The sequence below is a fragment of the Phocoena sinus genome, chromosome 10 (genome assembly GCF_008692025.1).
Source record: "Phocoena sinus isolate mPhoSin1 chromosome 10, mPhoSin1.pri, whole genome shotgun sequence".
Lineage (NCBI taxonomy): Eukaryota > Metazoa > Chordata > Mammalia > Artiodactyla > Phocoenidae > Phocoena > Phocoena sinus.
In genome coordinates, this window is record NC_045772.1 from 54,306,113 (window position 1) to 54,326,696 (window position 20,584).

General features: G+C 36.5%; 1 protein-coding gene across 8 annotated transcripts in view; it reads right to left on the minus strand.

The window, feature by feature from the left end:
• The window catches only part of USP15 (ubiquitin specific peptidase 15), a 131,121-nt gene that overhangs the window by 87,250 nt on the left and 23,287 nt on the right, over positions 1-20,584 (minus strand). For 5 of the 8 annotated variants that reach the window (XR_004351700.1, XM_032645045.1, XM_032645044.1 and 2 more), the window contains exon 3: positions 13,813-13,943. Coding sequence is in view for 6 of the 8 variants with exons in the window: in XM_032645045.1 (XP_032500936.1) it covers positions 13,813-13,943 (131 nt within the window). In the remaining 2 variants the exon portion in view is untranslated. Of the gene's footprint in view, positions 1-9,038; positions 12,354-13,812; positions 13,944-20,584 lie in introns of those variants that run through there. The other 3 variants (XR_004351701.1, XM_032645052.1, XM_032645050.1) reach the window with 3 other exon arrangements.

Sequence of the window (20,584 nt, forward strand, 5' to 3'; positions counted from 1 at the left end):
TTTTGCACCCAAAACAGCAGAGGTGAGTAGTTCCACAGTGACCATTCTGGCCCACAAAGCTGAAAATATTTGCTATCTGGCTTTTTACAGAAAAAGTTTGGTGACCCCCTAACCATTAACTCATTAGGTCTTCTTTAATTTTGCTCAGTAATGTTTCATAATTTTCATTGTAGAGAAGTAATTTTGTAAGATTTCTATGTACTTTGATCTGTTGTAAACATTATTTTAAAATTCAACTTTATTTGTTGCTGATAAATAACTGGTTTTTCTATATTTACCTTATATCCAACCACCTTGTGAAACTTAATTATTGATTTTAATGGTTTGTTAGTACAACTTTTGGAATTTTCAACATATAAAATCATGTCTTCTAGAACATTACAGTTTTATTTCTTTATTTTCAATCCTTATTCTTTGAGTTATTTTGCCTGCATTACCACACTGGCTAAGACCTCTAATATAGTTATCCTTGTCTTGTCCCTGATCGGAGAGGAAGAGCTTTGAATATTTTACCAATAAGTATGTCTGAAATAGGTTTCTATTTCTAGCTTTTCTTAAAAAAATCATACATAGATATTGAGTTTTATCAAATGCTTTTTATGCATCTACTGAGATGGTTTTTCTACTTTACTCAGATAATACAAAAATTATAATAAGTGATTTTCAAAGTAAAACTAAAATTGCATTTGAAAAAATCCAGCCTGGCCATTTTTTAACTCCTTTTTTGTATACTGCTGGGTTTGGCTTGCTAATATTGCATAAATTATTTGGTATTGTGTTACTAAATATTTGGTTGAATATTTACTGGTGATGCCTTCTGGAGCTACAGTTTTCTTTGTGAAAAGATTTTTATTTAATGATTTAATTTCTTTATTCAGACAGGGCAATTGAGATTTTCTATTTATTTCAACACTGTTGTATTTTTCTAGAAATCTGTCCACTTCACCTAAATTTTTAAATTACATAAAATTATTCAAAATTAAGCTTTTAAAAAAGTCTTTAGACTCTGCTATGATGTCCCCTTTTTCATTCCTAATATAGGTGATTTGGGCCTACTTTCCTTTTATTCTTGATCAGTCTTGCCAGGACTCATCTTTATTTTACTGATCTAATTCGAATGTTCTTTATGATGAGCCAACTTTGTTCATTTAATGTAAAAAATTTTTTTCTATTTTATTAATGTCTACTTCATATTATTCTTTCTTTTTTTGTGTGTGTGTGGTATGCAGGCCTCTCACTGTTGTGGCCTCTCCCGTTGTAGAGCACAGGCTCTGGACGTGCAGGCTCAGTGGCCATGGCTCACGGGCCCAGCCGCTCCACGGCATGCGGGATCCTCCCGGACCAGGGCATGAACCCGTGTCCTCTGCATTGGCAGGCCGACTCTCAACCACTGTGCCACCAGGGAAGCCCTATTATTTCTTGATTAGGCTTAATTTCCTTTTCTTCTCTTCTTGAGAACAGTCTTTCTTCTTTTTCCAGTATTTACATTTAAGCTATAAAGTTCCTTCTAAGAATGACTTTAGTCATTCTTTTATGATGCATCATTATTATTCAGTTCAAAATATGTCTAATTTTACTTTTTATATCTTCTTTGACCTAAGGATTACTTAGAAGTATATTGTTCCATTTCTAGGTAGCTGAGAGATCATCTAGTTGTCTTTCTGTTACAGACTTCTAAATTCCCCTGAGGACAGAAAATACACTGAATAATTTCTATCATTAGAAATATATTGGAATTTGCTTGATGGCCTAGCATGTGGTTAATTTTAGTAAAACTTCCACTTAAAAAATTTTTGTATTCTGCATTGACTAAGTGCAACGCATGTCAATTAGGTCATGGTGGTTAATCATGTTGTTCAAATCTGCTTCCAAGTTCATTCGTGTGTTGTTGGCAGGCCTCCGTTCCTCTCCAGCTGTTGGCAGAGCCTTTTAGTTCCTCATCATGTGAGTCTTTCCATAGGCTGCCTGCATGGCATATGGCTTCACTCAGAGTGACTGATCCAAGAGAGAGCCAGAGAGCACTCCAGTATCTTTTACAAACTCAGAAACAACATACTATCACTTCTGCCATATTTTACTGGTCACACAGACCAACTCTGGTATGATGTAGATTACATAAGAGTGTGAATAACAGGAGGTGGCGATAACTTGGGAGCATCTGTGAGGTTGTCTACCACAGTAAAACCTCTGGTACCCAAAAAGTCACAGACCCTCCCACCAACATGCAAAATACACTCCACCCCCCGCAAAGGCCCCCACTAGTCTCATCCTATTACAGCATCAACTCAAAGTTCAGAAACTTGTCATCTATATCTGACTAAGGTACAGATGAGGATCCTTGGGCATAGTTCCTTAAGCATCTCGGGTATAGTTCCTCTTGATCTACAGGCCTGTGAAATAAAAGATAAATACTGAAAGTTCCTTGGTTAGGGCTCACTTTTGCCTTGACATGAAAATGACTCTTCATAACATTTGCTTCTGTTTTCTGAGTCATCCTTTTTTTCATGTAAGTTAGCACATGTTTGCAGTTGAGTAAATTCTCAGTCTGATTCCTGCTTGTAGCAGTCTGCAAGGGCAAAGGCCTCTTTAATTTTATACTGTCTCTGCAGTCCAAGATGGCAGTGGGTCTTGAAAACACTGTGCGTCTCCAGTGGATCTCACTGGAGTTCAACCTAGTAGGCAAAAGTCACAACCACAAATGTCCTCTAGCTAAGTCCTTTCTACCTTGGGTTTATACTGAGAAGGCTCAGGGACATTGCCCTAAAGCTTCTTAGAAGCCCTACTGTTCCTAGAAGCCACATATTGAAAGACGGTATAAAGTACACCCTGAAATCCTTTAAAGGGCCCTTTTTTCTGAAGAGTATTGTGAGGCACCACCTTCAACTTTTCTGAGGTCTTAACAAAGAAATTTTACAGTCACAACCTTGGCTTCAACTTTAGAACTGCTTTCTTGAGAGTGCCTTGAGTTTGATCTTTGCTTGGAAATATTTCTTAGTTTTAGTGTTGTTTGTCATCTGCAGAGGCTAATTTTCAAAACTAGCAAGTCTTGGCTCTTTTTTATTTAACAGTCCTTTCTTTAGCTTCTCTTTTCTCGTATCTAACTAAAGGCAGCACAAGAAGAAAGCCAGCAGTACTTTCAACATTTTGGCAGATCGTTTAGTTCATAAATATATTTTTTATCTTTCAGTTTACTGCAGATTGACACATTGTTAAACTTTCTGCCACCTTATAACAAAAATCACTGGGTTCCAATAAGATTTTCCTCACTTTCCTTTAAGATCTCACTGGCAGCCTCCTCAAAGTCTAAAATTCTACTACCAATTTATTCAAGGCATGTTAGGCTTTCATTAATACTCTTAAAATTCTTACAGCTTCTATCCACTGCCCAGCTCCCAAGCCACCACCACATCTCAAGTTTTTGTTACAGTTGCATGCAACTTCCAGGAACCAAAATCAGTATTAGCTACCTACTACTGCATAATAAATTACCCCAAGTTGATCAGCTTAACAAAGCAAACATTATCTCACATAGTTTCTGAGGGTCAAGAATCTGGAGCAGCTTAGCTGGACTGTTTGGGCGTGGGGTCTCTCATGAGGTTGTTGTCAAGCTGTGGACTGGGACTTCAATTATCTGGAAGCTCAAGTGAGACTGTAGGATTCACTTCCAAGCTCACTCACATCGTTAGCAGGCCTCCATTCCTCTCTATTGGCCAGAGATCTCAATTCCTTAACATGTGAGCCCCTCCATAGGCTGCCTGAATGTGCAGCTGAATTTCCCAGACTGAGAAATGAGAAAGAGCAAGAGGGCGTGTGCACCCAAGATGTAAGCCAAGGTGTCTTTTATAATCTATTCTTTTTTAATAAGATACAACTGACATATAACATTACATTAGTTTCAGGTGTATAACACAACTATTCAATATTTGTATATATGGTGAAATGATCACCACAGTAAGTCTAGTTAACATTCATCACCCTACATAGCTACACTTTTTTTTTCCTGTGATGAGAACTTTTAAGATCTTCCAGAACTCATAGCAATTTTCAAATATACAATATAATATTTTTAACTATAGTCACCATGCTGCACAAATACATCCCCATAACTTATTTACTTTATAACTGTAAGTTTATCCTTTTGACCTAAAACGTAATCTTGAAAGTGATATACTTTACCATTACTTCTGCTATATGTCACTGGGCACAAAGACCAGTACAATATCAAGATGCTGGTACAAAGTGGATGGGGACTATCCAAGGTTGTGGACATGAGGAGGTGGAGATAATGGGGGTTGTCTTGGGGGCAACTATCTTAACGTATATTCTAATATTGTTATACACTTTAATTTTATACATATTTTCACCCTCATAAGGAATTATTACTATTTTAAACAGCCTGCCTTAACATCTATTCACAGTATGTGCTTTTGTCAGTCAACATTTTTTCCTGTGTCTCCAAGATTCCATACGGAGTAATTTTTCATTCTGAAGACTGTTTCGTATTTCCTTTAGTGCAAGTCTGCTGGTAACAAATCCTATCAATTTGTTTATCTGAAAACAGCTTTTGTCACCATTATTCTGAAGGATCTTTTCCTTGGTCATAGAATTCAAGGTTAGCAGTTATTTTCTTTCAGCATGTTGAAGATACACTATTATTTTCTTGGCATTCATTTCTCTTGAGAAATCACTTCTTTGTCTTACCCTTACTTTGAAGGTAATTTATCGTTTCTTCTGGCTACTATCAGGAATATCTTTGTTTCTCAACAGTTTTACTGCGTATAGTTTTGTTTGCATTTTTTTCAGCTTGGGATTCACAGCATTTCTTTAATGTGTAGCATGATACCTTTCACCATTTTTGGAAAATTCTCAGCTATTACTTCCAGTATTATTTCTACCCCATTTTGTCTTTCCTTTTCTTTGAGGAGTCCACTTGTATGCTAATCTTATTCACTGTATTCCATGTGCCCGTCTGCTTTTTGCTTTATTTTCCATTCTTCAGTGTCTTTAAGCTTTGGTCAATATATTTTCTATTGATGTTATCATTTAGTTTACACATTCTCTCCTTATTTTTAGCCTAGTATTTCACTCAAATAATATGTCCTTAATACTTAATATTTTCATATTATTGTTCAGTTTTAGAATTATATTTGATTCTTCTTTTCAACTATCTTTTATTGTTTTGAATATAACAAGCACAGGGTTTTAAGGTTTCTGTCTGATAATTCCATTATCTGGATTCCTCACGTGTCTGTTTCTATTACCTATAGTTTCTCTTGGATTTTGCTCCCATTGTACTTCCTCCTCATTTACCTGTTTTGTTTCTGTTTTAAATTGAACGCCTGACATTTTAGGTGAGACAGTTTAGTGATGATTTTAGGTCCAGGAAGATGGTTAACTTTGTTTCTACATGACAGTAGGAGCACTAACAATTCCAGATTCCTCAATGCAATCAGAGATTAGTAAAATTCAAAGCTGGGGCTTCCCTGGTGGCGCAGTGGTTGACAGTCCGCCTGCCGATGCAGGGGACACGGGTTTGTTCCCCAGTCCAGGGAGATCCCACATGCCGAGGAGCGGCTGCGCCCGTGAGCCATGGCCGCTGAGCCTGCACGTCTGGAGCCTGTGCTCCGCAACGGGTGAGACTGCAACAGAGGAAAGCCCATGTACTGCAAAAAAACAAAAAAAACAAAGCTGGGCTTCAGACTCTAAAAACCAGTCTATTCTTTTAAGTAAGTTCCACTGGCATAAGAGTCTGTTCTTTGAGTTCACTGGCATCAGAAATATATCAAACATGGAAATTCCCAGACTTACTGATTTAATTTTGGAGGAAGACACTTTTTAATAAGTACTCTAGGTAATTTTATACACACTAAAGTTTTTTTTTTTTTACATCTTTATTGGCGTATAATTGCTTTACAATGGTGTGTTAGCTTCTGCTTTATAACAAAGTGAATCAGTTATACATATACATATGTTACTATATCTCTTACCTCTTGCATCTCTCGTTCCCACCCTCCCAATCCCACCCCTCCAGGTGGTCACGAACCACCAAGCTGATCTCCCTGTGCTATGCGCCTGCTTCCCACTAGCTATCTATTTTATGTTTGGTAGTGTATATATGTCCATGCCACTCTCTCACTTTGTCACAGCTTACCCTTCCCCCTCCCCATATCCTCAAGTCCATTCTCTAGTAGGTCTGTGTCTTTATTCCTGTCTCGCCCCTAGGTTCTTCATGACATTTTTTTTTTTTTTAGATTCCATATATATGTGTTAGCACATGGTATTTATCTTTCTCTTTCTGACTTACTTCTCTCTGTATGACAGACTCTAGGTCCATCCACCTCATTACAAATAGCTCAATTTCGTTTCTTTTTATGGCTGAGTAATATTCCATTGTATATATGTGCCACATCTTCTTTATCCATTCATCCAATGATGGACACTTAGGTGGCTTCCATCTCCTGGCTATTGTAAATAGAGCTGCAATGAACACTGTGGTACATGAAACTTTCTGAATTATGGTTTTCTCAGGGTATATGCCCAGTAGTGGGATTGCTGGGTCATGTGGTAGTTCTATTTGTAGCTTTTTAAGGAACCTCCATACTGTTCTCCATAGTGGCTGTACCAATTCACATTCACACCAGCAGTGCAAGAGTGTTCCCTTTTCTCCACACCCTCTCCAACATTTATTATTTCTAGATTTTTTTGTTTGTTTCTAGTATTTTGATGATGGCCATTCTGACTGGTGTGAGATGATATCTCACTGCAGTTCTGATTTGCATTTCTCTAATGATTAATGATGTTGAGTACTCTTTCATGTGTTTGTTGTCAGTCTGTATATCTACTTTGGAAAAATGTCTATTTAGGTCTTCTGCCCATTTTTGGATTGGGTTGTTTTTTTGTTATTGAGCTGGATGAGCTGCTTGTAAATTTTGAAGATTAATCCTTCGTCAGCTGCTGCATTTGCAAATATTTTCTCCCATTCTGAGGGTTGTCTTTTGGTCTTGTTTATGGTTTCCTTTGCTGTGCAAAAGCTTTGAAGTTTCATTAGGTCCCATTTATTTTTGTTTTTATTTCCATTTCTCTAGGAGGTGAGTCAAAAAGGATCTTGCTGTGATTTATGACATAGAGTGTTTTGCCTATGTTTTCCTCTAAGAGTTTGATAGTTTCTGGCCTTACATTTAGGTCTTTAATCCATTTTGAGCTTATTTTTGTGTATGGTGTAGGGAGTGATCTAATCTCATACTTTTACATGTAGGTGTCCAGTTTTCCCAACACCACTTATTGAAAAGGCTGTCCTTTCCCCACTGTACATTCCTGCCTCCTTTATCAAAGATAAGGTGACCATATGTGTGTGGGTTTATCTCTGGGCTTTCTATCCTGTCCCATTGATTTATCTTTCTGTTTTTGTGCCAGAACCGTACTGTCTTGATTACTGTAGCTTTGTAGTATAGTCTGAAGCCAGGGAGCCTGATTCCTCCATCTTCGTTTTTCGTTCTCAAGACTGCTTTGGCTATTAGGAGTCTTTTGTGTTTCCATACAAATTGTGAAATTTTTTGTTCTACTTCTGTGAAAAATGCCAGTGGTAGTTTGATAGGGATTGCATTGAATCTGTAGATTGCTTTGGGTAGTAGAGTCATTTTCACAAAGTTGATTCTTCCAATCCAAGAATATGGTATATCTCTCCATCTATTTGTATCACCTTTAATTTGTTTCAGCAGTGTCTTATACTTTTCTGCATACAGGTCTTTTGTCTCCTTAGGTAGGTTTATTCCTAGATATTTTATTCTTTTTGTTGCAATGGTAAATGGGAGTGCTTTCTTGATTTCACTTTCAGATTTTTCATCATTAGTGTATAGGAATGCCAGAGATTTCTGTGCATTAATTTTGTATCCTGCTACTTTACCAAATTCATTGATTAGTTCTAGTAGTTTTCTGGTAGCATCTTTAGGATTCTCTATGTATAGCATCATATCATCTGTAAACAGTGACAACTTTACTTCTTTTCCGATTTGGATTCCTTTTATTTCCTTTTCTTCTCTGATTGCTGTGGCTAAAACTTCCAAAACTATGTTGAATAAGAGTGGTGAGAGTGGGCAACCTTGTCTTGTTCCTGATCTTAGTGGAAATGCTTTCAGGTTTTCACCACTGAGGACGATGTTGGCTGTGGGTTTGTCATATATGGCCTTTGTTATGTTGAGGAAAGTTCCCTCTATGCCTACTTTCTGGAGGCTTTTTATCACAAATGGGTGTTGAATTTTGTCAAAAGCTTTCTCTGCATCTATCGAGATGACCATATGGTTTTTCTCCTTCAATTTGTTAATATGACGTATCACACTGATTGATTTGCGTATATTGAAGAATCCTTGCATTCCTGGAATAAATCCCACTTAATCATGGTGTATAATCCTTTTAATGTGCTGCTGGATTCTGTTGGCTACTATTGTGTGGAGGATTTTTGCATCTATGTTCATCAGTGATATTGGCCAGTAGTTTTCTTTCTTTGTGACATCCTTGTCTGGTTTTGGTATCAGGGTGATGGTGGCCTCGTAGAATGAGTTTGGGAGTGTTTCTTCCTCTGCTATATTTTGGAAGAGCTTGAGAAGGATAGGTGTTCGCTCTTCTGTGAATGTTTGATAGATTTCTCCTGTGAAGCCATCTGGTCCTGGGCTTTTGTTTGTTGGAAGATTTTTAATCACAGTTTCAATTTCAGTGTTTGTGATTGGTCTTTTCATATTATCTATTTCTTTGTGATTTAGTCTTGGCAGGTTGTACATTTCTAAGAATTTGTCCATTTCTTCCAGGTTGCCCATTTTATTGGCATAGATTTGCTTGTAGTAATCTCTCAGGGTCTTTCGTATTTCTGCAGTGTCAGTTGTTACTTCTTTTGTACTTCTTATTCTATTGATCTGAGTCTTCTCCCTTTTTTTCTTGATGAGTCTGGCTAATGGTTTATCAATTTTGTTTATCTTCTCATAAGAACCAGCTTTTAGTTTTATTGATCTTTGCTATCATTTCTTTCATTTCTTTTTCTTTTATTTCTGATCTGATCTTTATCATTTCTTTCCTTCTGCTAACTTTGGGGTTTTTTTGTTCTTCTTTCTCTAATTGGTTTAGGTGCAGGATTAGGTTATTTGAGATGTTTCCTGTTTATTAAGGTAGGATTGTATTGCTATAAACTTCCCTCTTAGAACTGCTTTTGCTGCATCCCATAGGTTTTGGGTTGTCATGTCTCCATTGTCATTTGTTTCTAGGTATGTTTTTATTTCCTCTTTGATTTCTTCAGTGATCACTTCGTTATTAAGTGGTGTATTGTTAACCTTCCATGTGTTGTATTTTTTACAAATCTTTTCCTGTAACTGATATCTAGTCTCATAGCGTTGTGGTCAGAAAAGATACTTGATACAATTTCAATTTTCTTAAATTTACCAAGGCTTTATTTGTGACCCAGGATATGATCTATCCTGGAGAATGTTCCATGAGCACTTGAGAAAATGTGTATTCTGTTGTTTTTGATGGAATGTCCTATAAATATCAATTAAGTCTATCTTGTTTAATGTATCATTTAAAGCTTGCGTTTCCTTATTTATTTTCATTTTGGATGATCTGTGCATTGGCGAAAGTGGGGTGTTAAAGTCCCCTACTGTGAATGTGTTACTGTTGCTTTCCCCTTTTATGGCTGTTAGTATTTGCCTCATGGTTTGAGGTGCTCCTATGTTGGGTGCATAAATATTTACAATTGTTATATCTTCTTCTTGGATCGATCCCTGGATCATTATGTAGTGTCCTTCTTTGTCTCTTCTAATAGTCTTTATTTCAAAGTCTATTTTGTCTGATATGAGAATTGCTACTCCAGCTTTCTTTTGGTTTCCATTTCCATGGAATATCTTTTTCCATCCCCTCACTTTCAGTCTGTATGTGTCTCTAGGTCTGAAGTGGGTCTCTTGTAGACAGTATATGGCTCTTGTTTTTGTATCCATTCAGCCAGTCTGTGTCTTTTGGTGGGAGCATTTAATCCATTTACATTTAAGGCAATTGTCGATATGTATGTTCCTATTCCCATTTTCTTAATTGTTTTTGCTTTGTTATTGTAGGTCTTTTCCTTCTCTTGTGTTTCTTGCTTAGAGAAGATCTTTTACATTTGTTTTAAAGCTGGTTTGGTGGTGCAGAAATCTCTCAGCTTTTGCTTGTCTGTAAAGGTTTTAATGTCTCCATCAAATCTGAATGACATCCTTGCTGGGTAGAGTAATCTTGGTTGTAGGTTTTTCTCCTTCATCACTTTAAATATGGCCTGCCAGTCCCTTCTGGCTTGCAGAGTTTCTGCTGAAAGATCAGCTGTTAACCTTATGGGGATTCCCTTGTGTGTTATTTGTTGTTTTTCCCTTGCTGCTTTTAATATGTTTTCTTTGTATTTAATTTTTGACAGTTTGAGTAATATGTGTCTTGGTGTGTTTCTCCTTGGATTTATTCTGTATGGGACTCTCTGTGCTTCCTGGACTTGATTAACTATTTCCTTTCCCATATTAGGGAAGTTTTCAACTATCATCTCTTCAAATATTTTCTCAGTCCCTTTCTTTTTCTCTTCTTCTGGAACCCCTATAATTCGAATGTTGGTGCGTTTGATGTTGTCCCAGAGGTCTCTGAGACTGTCCTCAGTTCTTTTCATTCTTTTTTCTTTATTCTGCTCTGCAGTACTTATTTCCACTATTTTATCTTCCAGGTCACTTATCCGTCCTTTTGCCTCAGTTATTCTGCTATTGATCCCTTCTAGAGTATTTTTCATTTCATTTATTGTGTTGTTCATCGTTGCTTGTTTCATCTTTAGTTCTTCTAGGTCCTTGTTAAACGTTTCTTGCATTTTGTCTATTCTATTTCCAAGATTTTGGATCATCTTTACTATCATTATTCTGAATTCTTTTTCAGGTAGACTATTTCTTTGTTAGGTCTGGTGGGTTTTTATCTTGCTCCTTCATCTTCTGTGTGATTTCCTGTCTTCTCACTTTGCTTCTCTTACTGTGTTTGGGGTCTCCTTTTAGCAGGCTGCAGGTTCGTAGTTCCCGTTGTTTTTGGTGTCTGTCCCCAGTGGCTAAAGTTGGTTCAGTGGGTTGTGTAGGCTTCCTGGTGGAGGGGACTAGTGCCTGTTTTCTGGTGGATAAGGCTGGATCTTGTCTTTCTGGTGGGCAGGTCCACAACTGGTGGTGTGTTTTGGGGTGTCTGTGGCCTTATTATGATTTTAGGCAGCCTCTCTGCTAATGGGTGGGTTTGTGTTCCTGTCTTGCTAGTTGTTTGGCATAGGGTGTCCAGCACTGTAGCTTGCTGGTCGTTGAGTGAAGCTGGGTGTTGGTGTTGAGATGGAGATCTCTGGGAGATTTTTGCCGTTTGATATTACGTGGAGCTGGGACGTCTCTTGTGGACCAGTGTCCTGAAGTTGGCTCTCCCACCTCAGAGGCACAGCACTGACTCCTGGCTGCAGCACCAAGAGCCTTTCATCCACACGGGTCAGAATAAAAGGGAGAAAAAGTAGAAAGTAAGAAAGAAAGAAAGAGGATAAAAGAAAATAAAATAAAGGTAAAATAATATAAAGTTATTAAAATAAAAAGTAATTATTAAGAAAAAATGTTTTTTAAAAAGTAAAGAAAAACAAAAAACAGATGGATAGAACCCTAGGACAAATGGTGAAAGCAAAGCTATACAGACAAAATCTCACACAGAAGCATACACATACGCACTCACAAAAAGAGGAAAAGGGGAAAAAAATCATAAATCTTGCTCTCAACGTCCACCTCCTCAATTTGGGATGATTCGTTGTCTATTCAGGTATTCCACAGATGCAGGGTACATCAAGTTGATTGTGGATGTTTAATCCTCTGCTCCTGAGGCTGCTGGGAGAGATTTCCCTTTCTCTTCGTTTGCACAGCTCCCGGGGTTCAGCTTTGGATTTGGCCCTGCCTGTGCGTGTAAGGTGGCCAGAGGGCGTCTGTTCTTCGCTCAGACAGGACAGGGTTAAAGGAGCCGCTGATTCGGGGGCTCCGGCTCACTCAGGCTGGGGGGAGGGAGGGGTACGGAGTGCGGGGCGAGCCTGCGGTGGCAGAGGACAGTGTGACGTTGCACCAGCCTGAGGCGTGCCGTGCGTTCTCACGGGGAAGTTGTCCCTGGATCCCAGGACCCTGGCAGTGGTGGGCTGCACACGCTCCCCGGAAGGGAGGTATGGAGAGTGACCTGTGCTCGCACATAGGCTTCTTGGTGGCGGCATCAGCAGCCTTAGCGTCTCATGCCCGTCTCTGGGGTTCGTGCTGTTAGCCGCGGCTTGCGCCCATCTCTGGAGCTCCTTTAAGCAGCGCTCTTAATCCCCTCTCCTCGCGCACCAGGAAACAAAGAGGGAAGAAACCACACTAAAGTTTGCAAATTATTTTACAAGTTGAGTCAATTCTAACTACCTTATTAAAAATAAATATATAGCCTCCTAACAGACTTCTTAAAGTTTTCTTTCTCCCTGTATGAATTCTTCATGTTTCTTTATCTTCTTTAACTTGCTTATCAGACACAGATTTCAAGAAATGCCAGTAAGCCCCCTTTCAAGAAGAAATGCAAATGGAGTCCACAGTTGACCTGTTTACTGTACTATATGATATGCTACATTTATTAAGAAAAAAAAAGTATGTCATTCAGGTTGAATTAATACAGTTTAACACATTTGAAGATACTCCAGACATATTACAGATTTTCCTTTATCCCAGGAATGAAGGTCTTCTTCTACATAGTTTTACAGCTGAGTAGTTTATCCTTCAAATACTCAAAACACTCAATTCTCCAGCAATTATAGGTAGAAATGATAGGTCATTACATATATATATAAATATATAAAATTTATGGCTAGCATTCTTAGAAGATATGAATCTTAACTTTGAAATGGCTATAAGGAAAGACTGAGTGAAGTTAAGGAACAGAATTAAACTACACTAAACTAAATCAAAGGCACATTCACATTCTATTTAGAAAACGAAATTCAATTCTATACCTAAACCATAGATACACAAATACAAACTGTTAATATATTAACTTTGTAGGATCAGTTGCAAATAAATCCAAATATGGTTTGGACTATCAGAGGTTTATACCCTTGTGTTACATAATTCGGCTTTTTAATCATTTTTATGTAGAAATAAAAAATCAGATAAATAATTCTGCTCCACCCAAATACACTATCAAATACTTGTGTAAGGCTGACAGATCTACTTTAAGCAGTTGGTATTATTCTACTATGGTGATACTGATACTTTCATAAATGAATTTTTAGTTAATCAAAAAATTTTAAAAGTGGGTCATCTTTAATTTTTCTAGACTGTAAGTGTAAAACTTAAAATAGGGGTAAGAAAAATATCTGCATTTTCAAGTTTTAAGAAAATTGTATGCTGTAAAATATTTCTTCTACTTTTAGTTTCTTCATTATTTAAAAAAAATTTTTCTTTTTAATCAGAAAAAAAAGTCAGAGTCAGGCTACTTAAGTACGTAAACTCATGTGGCTTTCTGAAAGACCCTGCACCTCTCTACCTCTGTCCTCATTTCCTCATCTATAAAATGGGGATAATACTTACCTCAGAGAATTTTTTATGAGGATTAAACTAGTTAATAATGTATATGATATGCTTATAACAGTGGCTAGCATATAGTAAACCCTCTATGTGTGTTAGTGTACAGTAACATTCTGATGGTCTTTTTCTCCAAGATAAATGAGGAGGCTTCATTAGTCATTGAAATTAACAAGAAAATGTGAACTAAGAAAAATATTTCTATTCAGTTATTCTTAATATGTACCTTCCGTGCTATTGGTTCCTGACCTTCCATCAATGTGTACCAGCTGACAAGTTTATTCCAGCCCTCAGTTGGCAACAGTATGTAATCCAATTCATCAATAAGATGCTCCTTAAGTGACTGGGCATCACCATCTACAAAAGGAAAAATAAACTCAATACATAAAAAGAAACAATACTACATATCTCTAAATACTTTGGTTGTACACATTAAAAATTACTTAAACTCATGGAGACTAACTCAGGTATTTAAATAATGAGTTTTGAAGAAAGCTCTGAAGAGGTTCACATCTAAGTCTACACATTCCAAAATAAACTGTTGCTTTACAAAGTTTCAATGTGTACCAGGCAACCAACAGTGTTAAAAAAAATAATTTTTCTTTTATTGGGCTCTTAAAAAAATACTAAAGTGTAACTGTTAGCCAAAGGATCTGAATGAAGACTGTTTCCCAAATATTTTAAGTATCAGAGATTCCTCACATGGTAATAGTGATCATTCTAGCATTAGCTGATGAAGAAAATTCAGAAGCAAATCAATAACCTTTAACAATGATGCCAAAGCACATGGGCTGGGAACCATGACGGAAATTACAAAAGGGCATCTCATTACTCCAGAGGGCCCATGATCTAGATTTCTCCACAGATCTGAAGTAGAGGTAGTTGTTCAGATATGGTTCTAATTCTATGATCCATTTTCAAAATTCCAGTTGAACTAGAAATGTAGTATAGGACAGGCCAGAGATAGATATCTATTTTAGATCAAAAAATATATTCAAGGAAATTGAGTAACTTGCCCCAAATCATTCAGAAAATTGCAGGTACTATGAAAGGTATTATTATGGAAAACCCTTTTATCTCAGTTGATTTTCAGAACAATATTATGAAGTAGATAGCTACATTTTACTTAGTAAATAGATTCAGATATTGATTAACTTGCCCAAGTTCACATATAGAAAACTGTAGAGACTGGACTCAAACATGTATCTGTTTATGCTAATATCCATTTTCTTTCCACTATAACAGACTACTTTGAAGTAAATTTAGGAAAAGAGAAAAAGTTTAAAAATTAAGACTTCTATGCTATTCTCCACAATAATTCAAGATTTTGAGTAAATGATTTTATTATGTAACAGAATCCAAATAGTAATTTATATCTAGTGGATAAAATAAAATGATCAATTTTTGGATCATTTTTTTAGGAGGAGAACACCCCTTAACACAGAACCCCTAATTTCTGTTACTTCTGTGCTTATTGATATAAAATTGATATACAACAAACTGTTGCAGATTTAAGGTGTAAAATTTGATAAGTTCTGACATATCACTACAAGTGTGAAACCATCATCACCAAAACGATGAAGAGATATATCAGTATCCCACCCCCCCACCAAAGGTTTCCCTGTAGCGCTTTTTTGTAATCTCTTCTTGTCCGTCCAGGTCTACTGTCCTGTCCCCTGAAAACCATTTATCTGTATTTTGCAAGTGTAGACTAATTTGCATTTTCTACAATACTATATAAAAAATAGTATGTACTGCTTTGTTTGGCTTCATTTATGCTGCATCATTATCTTGAAATCCATCCATGTTTTTATGTATCAATAGTTCATTCCTTTTAATTGCTGTGTAGGATTTCATTATATGGGTATTCTATAATTTGTTTATCCATTCAGCTGTTGATGGGCATTTTGGATTGTTTCTAATTTTCTCTACTACAAATAACAGTGATGTGATCACTCATGTACACGTTTTCATATGTAGAATGGTTGGTTCCTATGGTAAACGTATGTTTAGCTTTTTAAGAAATTACAAGACTACTTCATTCCCAAAAACAGTGTATGAAAGTTCTACTTGCTCCACATCCTTGTCAATACTTGGTATAGGCTCATCTTTTAAATTTTAATCATTTTAACACATGTATAGTAGGACCTCATTGTGGTTTTAATCTTCATTTTTCTAATGACAATTGATGTTGAGTATATTTACACGTGCTTTTTTTTCTTTAAATTTTAATTTATTTTTGGCTGTGCGTGGGCTTTCTCTAGTTGTGGCGAGCCAGGGCTACTCTTCATTGTGGTGTGTGGGCTTCTCATTGCGGTGGCTTCTCTTGTTGTGGAGCACGGGCTCTAGTTGTGCAGGCTTCAGTAGTTGTGGCACACAGGCTCAGGAGTTGCAGCTTGCGGGCTCTAGAGTGCAAGCTCAGTAGTTGTGGCACACGGGTTTAGTTGCTCCATGGCATGTGGGATCTTCCCGGACCAGGAATCGAACCTGTGTCACCTGCATTGGCAGGCAGATTCTTATCCACTGCACCACCAGGGAAGTCCCACATGTGCTTTTTGAAAACACTATCTTCTTTGGTGAGGCATCTGTTCAAACCTTTTGTCTACTTTTTCCACTGGGCTTTATGGAATTGCTTATTCTGCATATAAATATTTTATCAGCTAGGTGATTTGCAAATATTTTCTCCCACATTGTGCTTTATTGTTTCATTCTCTGAACAGTGTCATTTGAACCATTTGTTAATGATGAAATACAAGCCAATAATTTTTTTCTTTTATCAACTGTGCTTTTTAAATTCATATTTAAGAAAACTTTGCCTAACACAATGTCACAAAATTTTTCTCCTATTTTTTTTATAGTTTTGGTTTTTACATATAGGTCTACGGTCTGCTTTGAGTTAATTTTGCATATGGTGCCAGGTATAGATCAAAGTTCACCTGTTTCTGGCAAATAGATACTTAATGCTCAAGCAACATTTGTTTAAAAGACTATCTTCTCTCCACTGAATTCCCCTTACAATTTTCTGTAAAATCAACTGGCCATATATATGTGTGGATCTACTTCTGGATTCTCTAATCTGTTCAACTGATTCTTACCTCACACCATATACAAATACTAACTTAAAATTGATCAAAGACATAAATATAATAGCCAAAACTATAAAACTCTTAGAAAAAAACATAAGTTTTTTCTGATCTTGGATTAGGTGATGCTTTCTGACACCCAAATCACAAGCAACCAAATGAAAAAAACAGATAAACTGGACTTCATCAAAATTAATTTGCGCTTTAGAGGCACCATCAAGAAAGTAAAAGACAATCCACAGGTTAGGAGACAATTTTTGGAAATCATATGTCTGATAAGGGACTAGTATTCAGAATACATAAACAACTCTTAAAACATAATAAGTAGACAAATAACCCAATTAAAAAATGGGCACAGGATCTGAATAGACATTTCTCCAAAAAAGATATAAGCAGCACAGACAAGATACTTAACATCATTAATCACTAGGGAAATACAAATCAAAATAACAACAGATACCACTTCATACGCATTAGGATGGCTACAATAAACGAACAATGACAAGCGTTGGCATGATGTGTAGAAATTGGTACCCTACTTCTTGCTGGTGGGAATGTAAAATGGTGCAACTATTTTGGAAAAGTCTAGCAATTCTTCAAATAGTTAAACACAGAGTTACTATATGACCTAGTAATCCCATGCTTAGGTATAGATCCATGAGAAATTAAAATATAAATCTACACAAATATTTGTATGTGAATGCTCAGAGCAACATAATTCATAATAGCCAGAAAGGGAAAACCCAAATGTCCATCAATTGATGAATGGATAAATTAAATGTGGCATATCTCCATACAATGGAAAATTACTCATCCATAAAAAGAAATGAAGTACTGATTCATGCTACATGAAGACACTTTAAAACTTTGTGCTAAGGGAAAGAGGTCAAACGGTAAAGCCACATATTGTATGATTCCATTTAGATGAAATGTCCCTAAAAGGCGAATCCATAGAGACAGAAGTATACCAGTGATTGCCTATGGCTGGGTCTTGAGTGGGGATGGAGAGTGACTGCTCATGGATACGAAGTTTCTTTCTGGGGTTATGAAAATTTTGTGGAATTAGACAGTGGTGATGGTTGTAAAACTTTGTGAATATACTAAAAAACAGTGAATCACAGAATTTAAAAGGATGAATTCTATGGTATGTAAATTCTGTCTCATTTTTAAATGAGAGAAAAAAACTTACTAGGAATGTGATTTGGAATTGTGCTGAATCTGTAGATTGAGTGGGGGAATTTAACAATATTGAGCTTTCTGATCCACTAACATAATTTCTGTCTTTATTTAGGTTTTATTTATCTCAGCAATGTCTTATAGTTTTTAGTTTACATGTCTTGCACATGTTATCAGATTTATCTGTATTTTATATTTTTGGTGCCACTATAAAATGTACTTTTAAAATTTCAATTCATGTTAGTTCATTTTTAGTGTACAAAAATACAATTGGTTTTTGAATAATGATCTTGTAATCTCATTTATTAGTTCTAGAAGTTTTCTTTTTATAGATTCCATTAAATTTTCTACATAGACATAGGTGTATGTGAATAAAGGAAGATTTATTACTTCTTCCAATACACGCTGTATGCCTTTTAACTCTTCTTCTTGCCTTATTACACTGCCTAGGCCCTCCAGTACAATCTTGGCTTGAAGAGCTGAGAGTAGACATCCTTGCTTTTTTCTGATTGTAGAGGGAGAGGACTCAGTCTTTCACTGTTGAGTATGTCTTCTGTAGGTTTTCCACAGATGTCCATTATGAGGTTGAGGAAGTTTCCTTGTATTTTACTCTTTTGTTTTATATGATATGTTATCTTTGTAATATTTATTTCTCTATTTATACTTAATGTTTATTTCTGTATATATCCTCTTTATTGTTGGACTTGATTTACTAAAATTTTGTTAATAACTGATGCATCTATGTTCATGAGGGATAATGGTCTAGAATTTTTTCTCTTGAAATGTTTCTGCCAGATTTTGGTATCAAGGTAATGACGGTTTCATAGCATGTACTGGGATGTATTCTCTCCCAATTTTCTAAAAGAGCTTTTGTTATTCAGGGCTATTCAGAGAATCCATTCTTTTGGAGTGAGCTTTGGTAGTTTTCATCTTTCAAGAAATTTGTCTTTTTCATCTCATTTGTTGAATTTAATGGCATAAAGTTCATAATATTCTTTTATTCTCCTTTTGCTGTTTGTAGATTTCTGTATTGATGTTACCTCTCTTGTTCCTGATATTGGTAGTTGTGTCTTTTCCCTTTTTCTGGTATTTATAAATTTTATTATCTTCACAAAGAACCAGCTTTTGGTTTCATTGATTTTCTCTATTTTTCTATTTTCTCTTTAATTTCTGTTCTGAACTTATTAGTAGTTCCTTTCTTCTGCTTGATTTAGGTTTAATTTATTCTTACTTTTAGTTTGAGTCAGAAACCAAGGTCAAAGATTTCAGACCTTTCTTTTCTTTATAGATGTTAAGGGCTATAAATTACCCCCCCCACATACTATTTAGCTACCTTCCACAAGTTTTGATATGTTTTGTTTTCACTTTCATTTAGGTAAAAATACTTGCTAATTTCCCCTTTGAGTTCTTTTTGACCCATGGCTTATGCAGAAGTATGTTAGTCTCCAAACATCTGAAGATGTTCCAACTGTCTGTTATTAACTTCTTATTTATTCCACTGTAGTAAGAAAACATATTTCATGTGATTTAAATCCTTGTAACTTTATTTATTTATTTTAAATTTATTTATTTATTTTTGGCTGCGTTGGGTCTTCGTTGCTGCACCCGGGCTTTCTCTAGCTGCGGTGAGCGGGGGCTACTCTTCATTGCAGTGCACGGGCTTCTCATTGCGGTGGCTTCTCCTGTTGTGGAGCATGGGCTCTAGGCGCGTGGGCTTCAGTAGTTGTGGCACACAGGCTTCAATAGTTGTGGCTCACAGGCTCTAGACCACAGGCTCAGTAGCTGTGGTGCATGGGCTTAGTTGCTCCGTGGCATGTGGGATCTTCCTGGACCAGGGCTCAAACCCGTGCCCCCTGCATTGGCAGCAGATTCCTAACCACTGCAGCACCAGGGAAGCTCCCTTCTAACTTTATTGAGACAGGTTTTATGGCCCAGAATATAGTCTATCTAAATGCTTCACGTGTACACCTAAAAAGAAATTTCATTCTTCTGTTGTTCAGTGGAATATTCTATAAATGTCAATTAGGACAGGTAGGTTGATTTATTTCATTACTACTTTTCTGTCTACATATTTTCTATCATTTATGGAGAGAAGAATACTGAAACACCCATTATATAATTGTGGATATTTTTCTATTTCTCCTTGCAGTTCTATCAGTTTTTGCTTCATATATTCTCAAGTTATGCCATTAGCTGGGTATATATTTAGGATTATTATGTTTTCTTAACAAATTGTCCTGGCCCATTTATGATCATGAAATGAACTTTTATCCCTAGTAATGTTCTCCATTCTAAAACTTAACGTCTGATATTAATATGGCCATACCAGCTTTCTTTTGATTAGTGTTAGTATGTGTATTAGTTTTCTATTGCTACATAACAAATAACCATAGTAGTTTAAAACAACACCCATTTATTATCTCACAGTTTTGTGGGTCAGAAGTTCAGATGGGCTCAACTGGGTTTTCTACTTAGGGTCTTACAAGGAAGAAATCAAGATGTCACCAGGCTGGTCTCCTATCTGAAGGCTCTGGGGAAGAATCTACTTCCAAGTCCATTCAGACTGTTGGCAGAATTCAGTTCCTCATGGCTACAGGTATGAGGTCCCTGTTTCCTTGCTAGCTGTGGGCCCAATGACTCTCTTTGTTCCTAGAGGATGCCTGTCTTCCTTCTCACGTAGTCCCCTCCATTTTCAAACCAGCAATGAGTCCTTCTCATGCTTTGAATCCTCACTTCTAC